We start from the raw sequence: 19,305 nt of genomic DNA, 5'->3' as shown, positions 1-19,305 counted from the left end.
GGGCTCTGGGACTAAATGAAAGGGGCTCTGCAGGAGACGCAGAAAGAGTGGACTTAATCCAGGAAGTGGGGGACGGGTCCCCAAGTGTGTGGAGATGTGAGGCTATTCCTGCCACCTGTACCCGTTCAAATGCATATCAACTCTGCATTCATATCTGGTGCTAGCCTCAGCCTGAAGGTTTGGTATCACTCTCTCTATTTTCCGGCTAAAAAGAAATAATGAAGGGAACTTGCCTAAGATCTTGCAGCTGGAAAGCAAACAGAACAGGCTCTCCATGCTTGATACCCTGTCTCCCATCCTGCAGATGCAATGATGGGGGACTCCCAAGTAACAGAGTCTCCCCAAGGTCAAGGAGAAGCAAGTGGAGCCAGGCAGGAAGGCGGAAAGGAAAGGAAAGCAAGGGCTCTGTGGGAGTCACGTGCCGCTGGCCGGCCGCCATGCCCATGGGAGAGTGTCCCTTTAAGAGCCCAGGTGTGGGTCAAGCACCACAGTTTCAGTTTTGGCAGCAGCATCCAGCGTCCTGCCGGAGGCTTCTACAAAAGCCAGGGCTGCGGACTGGTCAGCAGGCGGTGCTCCCAAAGCTGACGGGATAGGAGGAAGGAGCTCAAAGTAAGTGGGGCTGCTCTGGGGTCCCCGAAAGGATGCCATCTGGGAAGGGCCCTCTGTACGCACGACCCCCGATCTCCAAAGAACGGGATGAGGGGAACGTGGCCACCGCCCGTGTGCCCAAGCGTGTCATGGGGGAGCTGATGGGCACAAGCCCGGGCGCATCCCAGAGAGACAAGTGAGGACCAGGGGTGAACACTCAGCAGGTGGGAAGAAGGGATGTCTGGGCTTGGCACATGGCGTTCTGCTCAAAATTTTGTCTCTGAGTTCCCTCCTAATTCCTCCATAATTTAACTGGGACCTTAGGCAAGGCACCTAATTGCTCTTTCAACCTCTGTTTCCTAATGCGCAAAATGGGCATAAAACTAAGGCCGATCACTTATGGTTGATTCAAATGAAAAAAGATGTGTGAAATCGCTTTGAAAACTCCAGAGCAAAATAACAGTTGTTTTGGTGTTTTCCAATTCAGTTCAGTTATTCCAGAACTATTGAGCATCAGACCGACGCGGATAGGATAATGCCTAAGCAGGTCCTGGTACAAGGCAGGTACCCTTCTAGTCGTTGAATATTTCTCCCTTCAGCTTTCTGGTGGAGGCACACGAAGTCCATTTTTCTGGGTTTCGAAGACATCCTGAGATCTTTCCAACTTCAGCCCCGCTTTGCTCTCACAGATCCCTGCCACCCCAAGGTATAATGTGCATCACCGTTTCATCCTGTACCTGCTAAGCTGGGAAAAATGAAGTCCTTCCCAGGAAAGTGAGTTAGGCGGGCAAAGCCCCCTGCCAGGCGCAGGCAGCATTCTTCAGTCCTCAGGCTCCTGCTGCCTCTGCAGCCAGGAGACCTCAGCCTGCAGCTCTCTTATCCTGACAGCATCCCAGGCCAGCCAGGGGACACTCAGCACAAGCGCAGCTGCTCTGCAAGCTGCATCCCTCACCAGCCCCACTGCGCGCCACTGCCCCAGGCCACCTATGTGGCCCGCGCTGTTTTGCACCACAGCCTTCACTGTTGCTTTCCCCCTTCACGAGAGGAATTACAAGTCCCTGAACATCTGGAGTTGGGATGTGTCAGTTCATGGGTTAGTGTAGAAGGCAGCTGTCTATGCTCAGAGCCAGTTTTGAAACTCTCCATCCATCATCCCTCTCCCTGCCCTTGGGTGTGGTGATGTGGCAGACAGAGCAACGAACCAGGAGCCAGGAGAGCAGCTGGCTCTGTTATCTCTGCCTGTCTCTTAGAACCTCTGGACTCTGTGGCCTTATTTTACAAATAGTGTAATAGCAGCAGCTTCCAGGTAGAAAACACACTTACCCTTGACTTTCACAGCTTCATCTTCTTCCTACCTGAAACAAACCCAGTGGGAGTCAGGGAGTCACAGGAACATAAACCTGTATTACAGTTGAGGAAACTGAGGTTGTGAATTAATGTGAGTGGTGTAAGGCCACCCAGCAGGTATAAATGACAACATTTGGGTACAGTCATTTTGGTATGGTCATGGGGATATTTTGACATCACCTAAAAAAACACGATACACAACTTTTTAAAAAGTATCACACGCATGTGGTCAGCAGAGACCCCCGCACCTATGTCTTGCCCCCTCTCTGGGTGGGCGGGGGCTGGGAATCCCAAAGACCCTGGCATTGACACAGTGTGATGGACTGGAAAGAAGTTTTGGAGGCCATGTGTCTGGTTACAGGAAACAAACATAACCTGCCATACATATGGTAAGTGCTGAATAAATAGCAGCCATTATTAATTTTCAGGAAGAAATTCTTCTGTTGGCACCTACCTCTGAGTTCAAACAGAGTCTTTTCACAGGAACCACCTTTCCTATGAAAAGCAGAGAGGAGAGAATTGGACTAAGTTCTCCTCTAAGACTTGATTTCCTGCTTCTGCACCTTCTGACTGCTTCCTCTCAACTTTAAGACCCTCTGCAGGACAGCACTGTAACTAAAATCTTGTATGCTTGATCCAGAGTGCCTGAATCTGGATCCCATCCCAGTCACTTACCTGCTGTGTAACTTTGGGCAAGCGTCTTACTTCTCTGGACCTCCACTGTCTCATTTGTGAAATGAGTTTACCCATTGTACCCTACCTCCCAGGGTGACTGTGAGGACTAAATGAGTTAACAGATATAAAGCGCCTGAAAGTGACTCCATTGTGCCAGCTATAATCAGAATCCCTCACTTGTAACCTAGTCCCTGGCACATGTCTGCTCCTTCCGGCCGTGACAGTCCAATCTGAACAGCTTGCCCCCAGCCTTCGAAGGATGCTCAGCAAACAGACGTCTGTTCTCTCACTCTGAGACAGGAAAAAGAGAAGACTGTGTTGACTTTAAAGAGGATGTGGGAAAAGGACTGTTATTTTTAAGCCCGATACCCTACTTAGGACTTTACATATGTTGCCTCATTTAATCCTTATGGCGACTCACAAGACTAGATGCAGTTGCCAGTTTACAGATGAACAGTGGGGCTCAATGGATTTAAATAGTCTGCCCCAAATCACACAATCCCCAAGTGAGAGAGCCAACAGCCAACCTGAGGAGTCCGTACACTGTGCTACTCTCTAAGTGCACAGCACGCGTAGAAGTCAAGTGCATAAGCCCCTCACCCTCCTGTGCTAACAGGTAATTGCAGTCTCTTACGGTGGAAGAGCACTTTACACTATGGGGATGCCTCTGTGTATTAACCATAGTCCCCCATCCCAAGGTAGCCCCGCAACTAGACGAGTCAGGGACGACAATACCCATTTTCAGATGGGAGAGTTGAGCCAGCACATTTTGCCCAAGTGGGAGAGCTCTTCTGGTAGCCTGTGACAGAGCAGGACTCTGGACCTCTGAGTCTCTTCCACCCTCCCTTGAGCTACTGTCCCTTGAGCACCCAGAACAAAGAAGGCATTGGGCAAAGTGAGAGAAATCAGCCCTGACTTTGTCCTGCTCAGAGAGGGAATGAGGCCATAACCATTCCCAGTCTGATTGGTCTTTTCTGAACAGCTGGTCCTTGCCAGGCACTCCCCGGAGAGCAAGGCCTTCTGGAGATGGGGAGATGGATCTCAGTTGACCCTGCTTTCCAGAGCTTGCCATCTGGTAAGGTGGGTGAGATAAACACCCACAGACCAAGCTAGGATGGGATAGAGTCAGTGACAGGGCTTCTCAGTCTCTGTTGAAAGGCCATCTGAAAATCTACAAGGCTTATTCCCAGAGCTTCATGAAGCTTGGATTCCATATGTTGAATTTCTGCTGAAGTCTTACATGCCTACTTTTGACAGGGATGGGGCCAGTATGTCTTGGATCTTCCTAGCTCACGCCTTCTTTGGGGAACCTATGGCTTTTCTCTCTATTTCCCTGCTCTCGGGAGCTTCAGTGCCTTTTCTCCAACATTGCCTGTGCTTGGAGATTCTCACATATTCCAGGGCTTACGTAAACTATATAACCTCTCTTACAACCCTGTCTGTCATTACAAGCCTGAGGCCCTTCCAAACTCCACGGACTGCCCTCCCTCCCCTAGTGGTGCTGTGGTTTCCAGGCTCGCCCTCGTGTGTGCTCAGCCTCTGCATCCACGGGAGAAGAGAGTGATAGGTCCACATGGACTCGAGCAGCGCCTCTCCTGGCCATCAGTCCAGGCCGAGGAAAGCCCCTTCCCCAGCCAGGCCGGCTGCTCCCTGCTTCTCTGAGCCCCAAGATCCCTGCTGCCCCAAGTTCACACTCACAGGAGCCAGAAACTTCCAACATGGCTTCAAGCCCCACGTGGTGCCTGCTCTCTCTTCCCTCCAAAGCCCCAAGGACCGTGAGAGCCTTAACTGTCCCTCTGCTGTGAGCCAAGCTGGTGACAAGCCCAGAGTTACTGAAGGCCATATGCTCACCAGCAGCCAAGCCAGGCCCTGGTCCAGAAGACCCTCTCCCTCTGATAGAGGAGAAAGCCTGAACTGAGATGGACAAACATGTGACTCTCAATCACAAGAGCGAAGATCAGTCACTCCGACTGAAGGCGAGCTAGCTAGAGTAATTTTATAAGACGGCAGACTCTATTCTTCAGCAGAGCCTACACCTAGCCCCAACCTGCAACTGTGCAGACATACATTGTGAATATACGAGGGGCAGTAACTTGGTAAAATGAGAATGATCTAGAATACCCCAGCCTGACTACTGAAAATACAACTTCTATTTTAAGAGCCAGGAAAGGTGCCTTCATGCATGATATACTAACCTATGTATATCTGGGAGAATAGGTCCCTCTGAGCATCCAAGGAGTGATAGGGTACCAATTTGATCCCATTCTGTTGTAAGTCTTGGGGCCAGAATCTCTCTAACCCTTAGATTTCCTATCTTCCCAGGAAGATATTCTCTATCCCTTGGGTTACTATGATGGTGGATAAAGTCATAAAGCAAAGAAGGTAGCAGAGCATCTTGTGCCAAGTAAATAATATGCTCTCTCTTTCCTTCCTAAAGCAAATCCTTTGAATCCAGCTCCAGCCCCATGGAACTGGGGCCTCCCTGACACCCGAATCTCCCAGGTTTGGGAACAAATATGGTTTTAAGACTTTGAGAGGAAGGGATTTCTAATGATTTGCAAAGCCAAGGGTCTTTCAGCTGAGAGCAGAGAAACTGTGCTTTAAGTGAAGTTTTGAGCAGAGACTTCCTGCTCCTGAGAACGTGGGGGTGTGGGGATAGTCCAGTCTCCACAGGGAATGGACTGTGCACTTCCTACCAAGGTCAGCTTCCACAAAACTTGCCCTCTAGCTCTGCATGCCTGGTGATCTCATCCCTGATGGGAGGTTATGCAAAGGGTTATTGGGCACATGTGAGCATCCTCCCCCTGCACGGACCTTCACCACTAGCCAAGCATGTCCCAAATGAGAGGTGCCTGGGGAGGAAGTCTTTGGAAAATGTGGCCTCTGCCTGCAGCAAGCCAGGGCAAGTGGCTGTTACCAGTACAGACTAGGGATTGTCTCCTCCAACTCATCCTATGGGAAGACCCACTGCAGTCCAGAGAAATTTTTGCTGATGTCAGGGGAGAACAGAGATGAGAACCAGAGAGCCCCTACTGGTTGTGGCTCCTTAAAGCAGATGGCACGGTGTCCTCCCACCGGCCACTGCGCCCAAGCCCAGTGCAAATGGCAGGTGGCAGGACTCTGCAGTGAGCCCATCCCAAAGAGACAAGAGAGACTTCCCAGCCCTGTGACCCCCACTCCCACCTGGGAGTCAGTCCCACGTCCACCTGGGTGGTCCTGCAGCCAGCTTCGTCCTGAGCACATCCGAGCTGGAGCTGATGCTGGCATTTGGCTAAGGCCACACTCCAGAGGTTAATCATTGGCCTGGTATGAAAAGTCCAGGGCAATTAACCGGAATCAAGAGAGGCTCAAGCTGCCACCCGACACCCATATTTGTCCCTACCTCCCCAAACCCGCTCCCCCAACTCTTCCGAAGAACTGGAGAAACAGAATACCTTTATCTCCACAAGGAAATAAAGAGGTGCTTTGCTGGGAAATTCCCTCACAGAAAAGAAGGAACCAAGATAAACAGCTCTATTGCCTTTGGCTCAAGCTAGCGAAGGGCGTCTCTGGGAGCAGGAGCGAGGCCAAGGCAGGAAGGGGGGCCTGGGAGATGGGTGCCCGCACTCCCTGCTGCCTCGAGCCTCCTTATCTTTATGGGTGCTCGTCACTGCCCAGCACATGTTAACACAGCTTTCTCCTTTCCCCCTCTCATCGTCAAGTCCATTCCAAAACTGAAAGCCTGGCAAGGTCCATGGGAGAGTGGGGACTCCCCTCTTCACTTCCATCCTCCTCCAGGCTGCAGTCAGGGTCCAGAGGACGGCAGGGGTCAGGCCGGGCCCTGGGACTCTCAACCTTCCCCAGCCCTGGGCTGTATCCCCAGATGTGACAAGGGCCACACGTGCAACACCCTCTGAGTGGCCTCACCTTGGATTTTCCATCTTTGTCTGTCAGCCTCACCAAGCAGGAGGCGGTCACACCTACATGTTTAACCCTGACTCCATAACGGAGTCTCTGGGAAATCCTGGGCATGTCACTCAGCATCTCACGATCTTGATTTTTCTTATCCAGGAAGTGGTTGTAATTATATCTGTCCTGTCTCATTTAAAGGGAACTTCTAGAGTTCCAGTGAAGTGGTGTAAATGACAACATTTGAAAAGCAAAGAGCACCCCACAGATAACAAGAATAAGCATGAAGGATAAGCACCTCACCTTTGAGATGGAATATGGGCAGGGAGACAGACTCAGAGCTTGGACTCTGGGGGTCAGATAAAGCAGGGTTCGGTCTTCCCCACCACCTCCACCCCCACCCTACCTATCCCCACATTTAATCCCCCTGTGTGGCCTTGAGGAAAGCCCTTAACCTTTAAGCTTTCATCTCCTCCTATGTCAAGTGTAGATAAGAATGCCCACCTCTTAGGAGTGATACCAACTTTAAATGAGATACTGGAGGTGCATTTTTTCACAGGTACATCATGGAATGCAGTGCGAGGACTGTTGGCAGTGGTTGCGACCACGCGGCCTCTGTGCATCTCTATTTACTCATGTGACAGGCCATAAATTATGCCAGCCCCCTCCACCTCCCAGGGATGTAGGGAGGGCAGCTGGAGCAGAGAGGTGGAGACACTTCTTGGTAGTAACCAATGATCTGGGGAGCTGTTCCTGAGATCTTACAGATCTTGCCCAGGATGGTGCCTACTCCCAACCCCACACGGGTGGGGAAACAGAGGAAATGATGCAGGTGTGTCCCTATCCCAAAGGAACTGGCTACTTAGCTGAGAAAGTGAAAGTCTACCTATCCCTACTAAAGAACAAAAGGCATTGTGAGACGTCGGGACTTTGAGCTGTGATGGGAAAGGCGGGGCCATTCATTCTTTGATAGGTTTTATGTCCGTTGCTGGAGACGCAGAATTGAACAGGTGTTACAAGGGCTGGAAGGTCAGCTAGTCTTGGACAACAAAGGCGTTTCATCCCCTCGTGCCACTGTCTTTCAGCAACTACACAGGACGGTGGCTGGCGGCAGAGACCCGCGGGAGCCCCCAGCGATGTCGCGCCTGTTCCTCGCCTGCCTGCTGGCCATCTTCCCAGGTGCGTCAACCAGGCCCCGGCCCGCTCCATCCTAGTCCCCTGGGCCCAGGGATCGGCCCGTCCCCAGGGACGTCCAGGCAAGGCTTGCACCCCCTCGGGGAGCGACCACAGACACTGCAGGGAGGATGGGTGGGCCAGCGTTGGGGCATCAGGACTAAAAATGGCACTCTCTTGCGTCTGGCCAAGGGTCTTCACTGGGAATAAGGAAAACGAGACCTTGACCTAGAACCAAGCCTCACTTTTGAGTTGCTTTGGGGTTTGGGAGAAATGACTTATATTTGTGCCTGTTGACATTTTTATCTGGAAAAAAAAGAAGAAAAGAATCTACAAAGTATTTTAGAAATATAGGGAAATAGCAGATAACAAATGAAATAATGTAGCACTCCACAAGGATGGTTTTAAATATATATATATAATATACATATATTTATATATATTTAATATACATAAATATATATAAATATATATTTAAATGTATATAAAATATATATAATATATAAATATATTATACCTATTTAAATATATATAAATATATGTATATATATGCAAGAAATATTATACATATATGTATACATGCAAGGAGACCACTAAATAGGTTTGCCATTTGTTTTCTTAATGCGGCTATCATTAATGAATTATGATTAAAACCTTAGAATTGTTTAATAATTGTGCAATGTAGCAATTGCCTGGCTGCAGCGCCTGGTAACTAACCCACAGAAGACACATGTCTCAGGAGGAAAAGTTCCTCAGCATGGACTGTCCAGACCCCCTCAGGAGGCTTTCCCTCCGGCAGCCTCAGAAAGCCCCTGTCTCTGTCCCCACAGTGGTCTCCATGAAGAGTCCCATCTTCGGTCCCGAGGAGGTGACCAGCGTGGAAGGCCGCTCAGTGTCCATCAAGTGCTACTACCCGCCCACCTCCGTCAACCGGCACACGCGCAAGTACTGGTGCCGGCAGGGAGCCCAGGGCCGCTGCACGACCCTCATCTCCTCGGAGGGCTACGTCTCCGACGACTACGTAGGCAGAGCCAACCTCACCAACTTCCCGGAGAGCGGCACGTTTGTGGTGGACATCAGCCGTCTCACCCATAAAGACTCGGGGCGCTACAAGTGTGGCCTGGGCATTAGCAGCCGTGGCCTTAACTTCGATGTGAGCCTGGAGGTCAGCCAAGGTAAGGGCTCAGGCTCTTTAGATTTCTGAGGAGAGCGAGAGGGAGGAAGGATTTCCCGAGAGGGCAGGGTGTCCTGGCATGGGGAAGGCTGTGGGTCCATCCAGAGCCTTCCATTTGCACAGTAGAAGGTGGGAATGAGACAGATGGGACCTACTTGGACAGGTGGAGGGCGGATGGGCCACTCTAGGTCTTAAGGGCCTGACACGGTTCTGGTTTTACTAAAGCTCTAGCTTAGAAGAGTGTGAAGAGAACAAGTTCTCTCCTCATATTTGTTGCAGGTGGGACCGGAGGTCCAGGAGCAGGGGGAGATTCGTAGGCATCCTTAAGTTCTGCTGTTAGAGCACCCTTCACATCAAGACCTTGGCCACCAGACTTCTTTTAACATGTATTCTCTTACCTGATCTCCAGTAGTCCCTCAGAAGTCTCTGCATAAATTAAATGATCAGTTCTTATCCAAAGACCATAAGATTGGATGTAACAAATGACACAGGCACAAGTGTCGAGAGAGAACAGAGCAGGGAGAGACGAGTGCCAGCTTGGGAAGGCTTCCTGGAGGGGGCAGCAGAAAAGCTGGGCTTTGGAAGACAGATTCTGACACTGTCTCTCTGGGAAAGAGGGCCCTCCGGGTGATAAGCATACCCAGCCCTCATCAGAAACATTGAGGAAGTGAACCGTGTGGAAGGCAGCTCAGCATCCTATGATGCAAGAAAGAAAACCACAACTTGTTTCCCACCCTTCACCCTGCAGATCCTGCACAGGCAAGTGATACCCACGTCTACACTGTAGACCTGGGCAGGACCGTGACCATCAACTGCCCTTTCACGCGTGCGAATTCTGAGAAGAGAAAATCCTTGTGCAAGAAGACAATCCAGGACTGTTTCCAAGTTGTCGACTCCACCGGGTATGTGAGCAACAGCTATAAAGACAGAGCACATATCAGAATCCTAGGTACTGACACATTAGTGTTCAGCGTTGTCATCAACCGAGTCAAGCTCAGTGATGCTGGGATGTATGTCTGCCAGGCTGGGGACGATGCCAAAGCCGATAAAATCAACATTGACCTCCAGGTGCTGGAGCCTGAGCCTGAGCTGGTTTATGGAGACTTGAGGAGCTCGGTGACCTTTGACTGTTCCCTGGGCCCCGAGGTGGCAAATGTGCCCAAATTTCTGTGCCAGAAGAAGAATGGGGGAGCTTGCAATGTAGTCATCAACACGTTGGGGAAGAAGGCTCAGGACTTCCAGGGCAGGATCGTGTCCGTGCCCAAGGACAATGGTGTCTTCAGTGTGCACATTACCAGCCTGAGGAAAGAGGACGCAGGGCGCTACGTGTGCGGGGCCCAGCCTGAGGGTGAGCCCCAGGACGGCTGGCCTGTGCAGGCCTGGCAACTCTTCGTCAATGAAGGTGAGACCTGAGAGGCGGAAAGGGGAGAGGTGGGCAGTCTGCAAGTGAGAGCCCAGCTTGGCCCCTCTGAGTCTATCTGACAGCTTCTGTCCGTTGACCGTATCTGCTCACTGACAAGCCCTGGACCAGATGCTCTGGGCGCAGCACGAGAGCCCCAAGGCTGTGCGCGATGGCCTCTGCCTTGTGCTATCTCTTAACCCTTCTTCTCTGTTACCAAAGGCCTTTGATGGCCACCCCTGATCCTTAGGAATGAGGGGAGTGAAGATCCCGACTGTCTGGGTTTGAAAGAGCCATGGGAAGCACTCTACGTGGAGTCTCCCTGACCCCAGAGCAGGATGGCAGCTCAACCATCACATTCCGGTGGAAGAAGCCTTGGCTTGTGTTGGTCTCATAGCTTTCCCAAGTCAATGCCCCGGCTTCCAAAATCTCCCCTCCAACATCTCTTAGGGCTACTTGTTATTCAGCGTGATCTGGTTGAATCCCTGCCCCTTTCCACCCTGGGAGCACCCTGTAGTGAGTTACCGTCTTGAGAAACTGAACCAGTACTTGTTAGTGGTCACTACACTTGAGGCTTTCCCATAAGGGGCTCCCATTCCCTGTCCTTCTTTCTCCTTCCAGCTCAGTCCTCACCACCTCCCTCAGCAATTTCAGTCACCTGGGACTCTCCCAGAACCTCAGCTTTAGTTTCTTGAAGATAGACCACGCTTCTCTTGGATATGGCCTTTGCGGCCCTCAATAATTAAATTTATCTGTGCTACATAGTATATATTTTAAATCAAACTGTTCTAAATGTATTTTCTTAATTTGGAGGAAAAAAAACCCAACCTGGCCATCTTGTGGGACGAGCTAATAATAAAAAGACAAAAACTATCTAGAGGGAGATTTTATAAGAAGCCCAAGGTGAAAGGCTGATGGTCACTCTTTAAATGCCTTCCATTCTCTGCTCAGAATAAGGTGGGGAAGGAATAGTGGGGGAGGTCCCTGAAGACGGGGAGAAGGCTCCTGCGCCAGGCTCTGTGACATTCGGAAAGGCTTTTTCACTTTCTGAGGCCGGTAAGGGGATTGCTCTACACCTCACTCTCCACCCTGGCTGAGCCCACGGGGAGGAGGCTGCCCAGCCCACTCTGAGTTCTCCCATCCCATCTTTGTCTGTGCTTCCAGAGACGGCAATCCCCGCAAGCCCCTCCGTGGTGAAAGGTGTGAGGGGAGGCTCTGTGACCGTATCTTGCCCCTACAACCCGAAGGATGCCAACAGCGCGAAGTACTGGTGTCACTGGGAAGAGGCTCAAAACGGCCGCTGCCCGAGGCTGGTGGAGAGCCGGGGGCTGATGAAGGAGCAGTACGAGGGCAGGCTGGTGCTGCTCACCGAGCCGGGCAACGGCACCTACACCGTCATCCTCAACCAGCTCACCGATCAGGACGCCGGCTTCTACTGGTGCGTGACCGACGGCGACACGCGCTGGATCTCCACAGTGGAGCTCAAGGTTGTCCAAGGTAAAAGTTGAACTTGGGCAAGAGGGAAGGGAGGCAGCTCCGGGACCCCTCCAGTCAACCTCAGCATCACCCCCAGCCACTCTGCCTCCCGCCTCCCCCACCTCCAAGCTGCTGGAGAGAGCCCACCCGTTCATCCCGTAACCAGCACCCTTCCCCGACCTGTCCATACCAGCAATAAACACCCTTTCCTGCCCCCACGCTCTTCAAACCACCACACATAGCAACTCCTGTGATCAAGAGCATCAGCTTCTATGACAGTCTGTATGGCATCAGCTGAAGCAGAGTTCAGTTCTTTGTACTGAGTCTTGCTGCTGTTGTTCAGTTGCTAAGTCACGTCCAGTTCATTGTGACCCCACGGACTACTGCACACCAGGCTTCCCTGTCCATCAGCAACTCCAGGAGCTTGCTCAAACTCATGTCCATTGAGACAGTGATGCCATCCAACCATCTTATCCTGTGTCATCCCCTTCTCCTTCTGCCCTCAATCTTTCCCAACATCAGGGTCTTTTCCAATGAGTCAGCTCTTTGCATCAGGTGGCCAAAGTACTGGAGCTTCAGCTTTAGCATCAGTCCTTCCAATGGGTATTCAGAGTTGATTTCCTTTAGGATTGACTGGTTTCATCTTGCTGGCTAAAGGACTCTCAAGAGTCTTCTCCAGCACCATAGTACTGAGTCCAGGAGAGCAGATAACAGCAAGGAAACACACAGAAGCCCTTGGCAAGGCCCGTGGTCTGTGATAGACTGGAAGGACTCATAGTGGACACCAGTAATCTATTACATGGTCACATAATTGTAAGTGCTTTTTGTTCAGTATAGTGTATTTATTTAGCATGCTGTCCAAAAAGGAACCGGACTGTGGACGAAGCACCCCCACCCCGGCCCCCAGTCACATGCCTGCAGCATCACTGGGGCCAACTTCTGCACCTGTTTCTCCCTCCCTGCTCCAGGAGAACCAAGCCTCAAGGTACCCAAGAACGTCACGGCTTGGCTGGGAGAGCCCTTAAAGCTCTCCTGCCACTTCCCCTGCAAATTCTACTCCTTTGAGAAGTACTGGTGTAAGTGGAGCAACAGAGGCTGCAGCGCCCTGCCCACCCAGAACGACGGCCCCAGCCAGGCCTTTGTGAGCTGCGACCAGAACAGCCAGGTCGTCTCCCTGAACCTGGACACAGTCACCAAGGAGGATGAAGGCTGGTACTGGTGTGGAGTGAAGGAAGGCCCCCGATACGGGGAGACGGCGGCTGTCTACGTGGCAGTGGAGAGCAGGGTGAAGGGTGAGTCTACGAGGGCCAGGCCCGCATGCCCCAGGGGACTCCAGAGAATATTGCCTGAGAACATCTCCATCAAGGGTGGCCCCAGGTTTGGCTGTAAGAGGCAGGGGCCAGGGGAGGCCTTATGCCCCTTCCTGGTCTCATTTATCCTTCCAAAAAGGGCATCCCAAATAAACATACAGATTCATAAAAAATAGTGCATTTGTCAATTAACCTCAGTCTCAAGACAAATCCCATAGTCACCCCTTCAGGCCACCATGTAGCCAGTCCTATATGGAGAGGTCTTCTACATGTAGACATGTCTAAGTCACTGTTATACCATATTCTGCCAAAGTCGGCTCCAGAGAGCCAGATAACCTTCATGCACAAGGTCTGGTAAGGAAAATCCAGGCAATCTCTTCCAGTAAGATTGCATTTCAAACTGCTTCTAAAAATATCCCATGAAATGTCTTATCCCTAACGAGAGGATATTTTTGTGTGCGTGCATGCTCAGTGGTTAAGTCGTGTTCAACTCTTTGTGACCCCATGGACTGTAGCCCGCCAGGCTCCTCTGTCCACGGGATTCTCCAGGAAAGAATAGTGGAGTGGGTTGTCATGCCCTCCTCCAGGGGATCTTCCCAACACAGGGATTGAACGTGGATGTCTTATGTCTTCTGCACTGGCAGCCGGGTTCTTTACTGCTAGTGCCACCTGGGAAGCAGGCACTAGAGATCAGGGATTGAACAGGTGTCTCCTGCATTGGCAGGCAGATACTTTACCGTTGAGCCACCAGGGAAGCCCAAGGAGTATGTTTAGTGCCTCTAGAAATGAGGTTATGGCAGCTTCCAGTTGTCAGGCTCACTGAAGGGACCGCTTGCTAAGCTGCCACTGACTCTTTGGAACCCCATGGACTGTAGCCCACCAGGCTCCTCCGTCCATGGGATTTTCCAGGCAAGAATACTGGAGTAGATTGCCATTTCCTTGTAGTCAAGAGGCCCTGGGCAAACCCTGTGAAGAATCTCCCTGTCAGCCCTTGTGCACAGCTGGATCTAGGCACGCAGCCTTACAATAGAAGTGAAGTTGGTATGAATAGGGCAGAGGTTGTCTGACAGGCTGGAGAAGAGCGTAACTCCTCTGCTTCTGGTGTTCTCTGAGACCCTGTCCGAAAAGGCGTGAGATCTCCCCAAGATCCTGGGATTCCTAATGAAGTCCCGCTCTGCAGACTCCCTAAACTCAAGCCCCTCTCTGCTCTCCCCAGGGTCCCAAGGCGCCAAGCAAGCGAAAGCTGCCCCTGCGGGGGCGGCAATACAGTCGAGGGCCGGGGAGATCCAGAACAAAGCCCTTCTGGACCCCAGCTTTTTCGAAAAGGAAAGTGTGAAGGACGCTGCTGGTGGACCCGGAGCACCTGCAGATCCTGGCCGGTGAGGAGGGGTCTGGGGACCCCCACCTGGAGAACATTCGAGAGTCCAAGGACCTGAGGCTGGGTCACCAGGTCCCAGGAAGAGAGCCCGTCCACCTCTTGACAGTGGGTGCACCCACGCCACCTTGGCCTGTGGTCTCTGCCCTTCTGAGGCCGGAGCGCGGTCCACCATTCAGCTCCATCTCCCAGTCCTGGGATGCAGGGAAGGCCCAGTGCTCGCTTTTGTCCTGTCTGAGAGGGCTTCTTAGAAGGACGGAGCTTGGGGGGCTGTATCCGGAGGAGGGAGTGGATAAATCTGGTTGGCTGGACCCAACCTGCCAGCCCCTCCTGGGACCCCCAGTGTCCCCTGCAGGGACTAAGTTAACCCTTCCCCCAGCCCTACAGGATACAGCGGGAGCTCCAAAGCACTGGTCTCCACCCTGGTGCCCCTGGCCCTGGTCCTGGTCGCAGGGGTCGTGGCGATCGGGGTGGTCCGAGCCCGGCACAGGAAGAACGTCGGTGAGTCCCAGGGCGCTGCCTGCCCGCCGCCTGCAACCTCCAGCCCTCAGTCCTGGCCCCACAGCTCCAAGGGGTCTGCCGGGGTCCATCCTCTCTCATCCACTCAGAGGAAGGGTCCGGGCAAAGTGAGGCGGGGGACAACCAATGCACACGTGCCCGAAACTTCCATTAGGTGCTGCCGTCCAAATGCCGACTCTGGAAGCGCATCTTCAGTCGCTAGGGGATCTAAGCTCACAGGGAGGGGCTCCGGGAAGAGGAGGGCAGGGTCCTGGAAACCTGGGCTTCCAGCCTGGGGGTGAGGACCGGTCAGCTGGGTGGCGCTGGGCATCCCCTTCATACCTCTGGTGTCCATACGGCTCAAGACAGAGATGAGGATAATCACTTCCAAGGGCTGGTGCGAGGGCAAAACGAGATCCTGTGCTCTGGAAGGTCCCAGAGTGATGAGCAGAGGCCAGGGGCTGCTGGGTCTAGGTTTCTGTGGACAGGACCTGGCGGGGAGGCTCGGGTCATTTTCATTCTGCCTCGGGTCCTCATCAGAGACAGCCGTCAGAGACCCGGCCCCGCTCCAGCCCTCCTGCAGGGATCCCTCGGGGACCTTCCGCCCCCAGCCCTGCACCAACCCCCCTCTCTCCCCGACAGACCGGATTTCAATCAGGAGCTACCGGACAGATATCAGCATGTCGGACTTTGAGAACTCCAGGGATTTTGAAGGACGTGACAACATGGGAGCCTCTCCAGAGGCCCAAGAGACGTCTCTCGGAGGGAAGGATGGTATGTCCCTCCCTGGAGGACTGCCCAGGCCCCGGGGGACAAGCATGAGCCCCGACTCTGCCTCTGGAGCAGGAACGGGGGGCCAGGGAGAGCTGATCCCCCCTCTCCTGCTCTTCACACAGAGTTTGCCACCACTACCGAGGACACCGTGGAGAGCAAAGAACCCAAGAAGGCAAAGAGGGTGAGGGCAAGGAGGGAGAAGGAGGCCTCTTGAGGGTGATGAGGAAAGGCAGCAAAGCCTGCAGTTAGACACGGGGAGAAGTCGTCTCCGCTGAGGGCTGGTGCCAGGGCAGGGAAGGGGTGTGTCTTTCTGGCTGCGGGGTTGATGTGGCTGAAATCCAGGCAGGAGGTGAGCTGCACTGATGGGCTATCAACAGGAGGAGGGAGGGAGGTGGTGCAGGGGCGTGGGGAGGGGACTAGGGGGTGGTAGGACAGCGGCCACATTAAAGATTCTGGCCACAGGGTGGGCAGGTCAAATGGCATTCCCTGGGGATCAAGGAGGTGCTCTTCCCGGGCCATGGGACTCACAGACTTAGCTCAGCACCCTCACTGGAGGATTTTTGGGGCCCGGCATTTTCGCTGGGCCTGGAAGACTTTGCTCATGGGGGGCCCCTTCCCACCCCAACCAAGATCCACGTCAGTTGAAATCCTACCTGCCTTTGGGTCACAGGTTAACCTCTCTGCTTATTATCACTGATGCTTATTATCACGTCCACACCCCCTGGCCACAGTAGAGACCCCAGCATCTGGAACAGTGAGGGGAACAGGTCGGTCTGGGAGACAGCCATCCCCTCCAGGCTGGTGGTGTGTCTCTGAGCCGGTAGAGGAAGAAGCTGTGAACCTCTGTGGCTAATGCCAGGCTGGGTCACCTTGGCCACGACTGTGGGCAGGGCTTCCGGGGACGGGCTCAGGGCCCCAGAGGTGGTTCCACTCCATGTGTTGGAAGGAGGTAGTGAGACCGAGGCAGGTATTTTTAGAAGCTGCAGTTTTCCGTTTCTCATGATCAGTCCCTCAAGGTGAGCGTGGCGGCTGGAGTGAGGAGGGTGGGCGGACACAGGCTCGAGCTGCTTACGACAAGATCATGAATTTAGGACACTTAGTGCGTCCCCTCCCCTCGACCCCCACTGTCCCGGAGCCGCGGCCCCCAACACTGACTCCTCTCCTGTCACCCCCCAGTCGTCCAAGGAGGAAGCCGACGAGGCCTTCACCACCTTCCTCCTCCAGGCCAAAAACCTGGCCTCCGCCGCAACCCAGAACGGCCCGACAGAAGCCTAGACGGAGCCCTGGGCGCCCCTTCCCTCCGCACGTGGCAATCACGCTCCGAATCACGCTGATCCTCAGGGCCCTCAGCTCGGGGGGCTCCACTGCCTGCACTCACACCCTGCCTAGGCTTCTCCTGTCTGTCCTCAGAGGGTGTGCTGGTCACTTCTTGGTGGCATCCAAGCCTGGCTTACTTGTTCCTATTGGGGGTGAGGTGGTACGAGGAGTTCCCACCTGCAGCTTATTCGAACGAGAGGACTAAAGGTGTGGAGGAGAATTAAGATCGCAGAGAGGCCTCTCAGAAAGAAAAGGAGTGGGTGGGGAGACAACCGCAGAAAGGGGGCCATTCAGCGCTTCCCTGTCCCCTTATTTGGGGATGTCAGTGGAATCCTCCCTTCCACCTCATCTCTGCACCTCTCCATCCCCACTCCATTCCATCTTCTCTTCTTCTTTCCCTCATTAAAAATGTGCATTTGGTTACTCACTAGATTCCAGGGACTCTGCTAGACACTGGGATAGGTAGGCTGCAATCCCAGGCGGCAGCCTTCTGCAAACATCAAGGAGCCCCTGGAGCCCACAGCATCTCTTCACATGTACACTCACTGACCTCTGCCTCTGCTGGGAGAAATCATAAAGGGTCTGCAGCCCTGAGGCCTTAGGGATTATGTAACACAGGCATACACACAAGGCACCATCAACACATTCTTACCATTTCACAGGTGAGAAAGCCGAGGTCCTGAGAGGTGGAGAGGTTTGCTCAGAGGCAGCAAGTGAGATGTACGAGTGTCAAGCTAAAGATTTGACACCTGCTGTCCCTACAGGAGGGCCTCCTCTCTCCAGATGAGACAGCATTCCATAGGAAGGAGAAGAAAAATGTAAATAAGACTGGTCTTTCACAGGCCCCACGTCAGGGAAGATACCCCTTTCCCTGTCTGTCACTCACAGAGACCTAATAGGATAAGAGAATGGTCAAACACTCAAAACCCCCGAATGTGAAGAGTTCTGAGTGGAAAGGGAGAAAAAAGGGGGGATTTGATGGTGCCAGGGAGGGGCTGATCTCCAAAGAACTAAGGTTTAAGTTTTTTTTGTTTTTTTTTTCCTTCTAAGCTCTGCACTTCAACTAGCATCTATGAGCTGGCACTTGCTAACAAATCAAAAATGTGAATTAATTAATAATTAAAGACCATGATTTCCTCCAAGGAGGCTCAGACTGCATCTGTCCCCATACCGTCTGTTCCCCAGGCAATGCTTTCAGAGCAGTTTGCTCTTTTAGGCACCCCAGGACACAAGTCTAAACCAGCTTTCCCCGACCTCCAGCGCTGGGCTGAGAGGGGCTAGTAGGTGGCCTGCGAGTGGGACCAAGATTATCTTCAACAAAAGGATAGTTTGGGGTCTATACCAGTGGTCAAGACCCCAAAGCTCTGTGTTATAGGAGATAATTAAGACTGAAAGCAGGTGTAACCAGCACTCCTCTTAGACATTAAAAAATATCTTGGTGTGGCATCCATGGAGCACTTGACCTTAAATCTCATACCTCCCTGGGTTTTCCGCTAAGATCAAGAGGCTGTTAATTAACAGCCCAGATAACCAAACTCAAGTAACCAAATGAATAAACTCCCTCCACAGACTATCAACTAGAAGCAAGCCAGATGATACGTGTTGGGCTTTAGAATAGTTGACCCAAAGTCTCTTGGGGGGCAGAGATTAGATAAAGGATCCCCTTGTTGCCTAAGGCCATTCCGAGGTTTTGGTGCTGAACCTTGTCATATCCTACAAGCCCTCATGTCACCACGAGACTCTTCCTCAGGGTGTCTGTGTGTGGAGAGTTCTCTGTGGGAGAGAGTCCTTCCTGACCTTCTACCCCACCCGATGTGGGGCAGAACCTGGTCTTGAACGTAATGTTTTCCATGCTGTGTGCTTCCCCAGTCTGAGATCTCAGCATTTTGGGAGAATTAAAACTGCACGATGTGTCATAAGCTATCGCTGTTTTACCCTCAGGAAGCTGGTCTCTGACCCACCAGAGAGTCATGTCTGAGGCAGAGGGCTAAGATACAACTTCTGTGTTAATGCGATATCCTGCACACCAGTGCTCAGCTCAGGCAGCCTATCCCGGTCCCCAGAATCAAAAGCCAAGAAATATCCCTAAAGCTGCAATCGTCTCTTGTTCTGAACTGACACTGTCAGGAGGCGACAGCAACTTTAGTACTACGTCCTGCCCCCAACCCACCTGCTCCTTCTATGAAGAAGGAAGCTGGTCTATGGCCTCAATGGGATCGCTAATAAGTTACAAAAAATCACCAAATTGCAGGGGAGGTTGGATGGGATATTAATTTCCTAGGCCTACTCTAGAAAGTGCCATGAACTGGGT

General features: G+C 52.5%; 1 protein-coding gene across 1 annotated transcript; it reads left to right on the top strand.

The window, feature by feature from the left end:
• Positions 1–458: 458 nt before the first annotated feature.
• Positions 459–18,136, top strand: PIGR (polymeric immunoglobulin receptor). Its single transcript, XM_070384596.1, has 11 exons — positions 459–609; positions 7,584–7,677; positions 8,502–8,846; positions 9,594–10,247; positions 11,409–11,741; positions 12,689–13,012; positions 14,247–14,409; positions 14,785–14,906; positions 15,546–15,677; positions 15,800–15,858; positions 16,854–18,136. Exons 2-11 carry the CDS (start codon positions 7,635–7,637, stop codon positions 16,950–16,952), a joined length of 2,274 nt encoding a protein of 757 aa, XP_070240697.1. The 5' UTR covers positions 459–609; positions 7,584–7,634; the 3' UTR covers positions 16,953–18,136.
• The last annotated feature ends 1,169 nt before the right edge of the window (positions 18,137–19,305 follow it).

This window comes from Bos mutus, chromosome 16 (genome assembly GCF_027580195.1).
Source record: "Bos mutus isolate GX-2022 chromosome 16, NWIPB_WYAK_1.1, whole genome shotgun sequence".
Lineage (NCBI taxonomy): Eukaryota > Metazoa > Chordata > Mammalia > Artiodactyla > Bovidae > Bos > Bos mutus.
The sequence above is the reverse complement of the archived record's forward strand: the minus strand, read 5'-3'. Positions and strand labels throughout refer to the sequence as shown.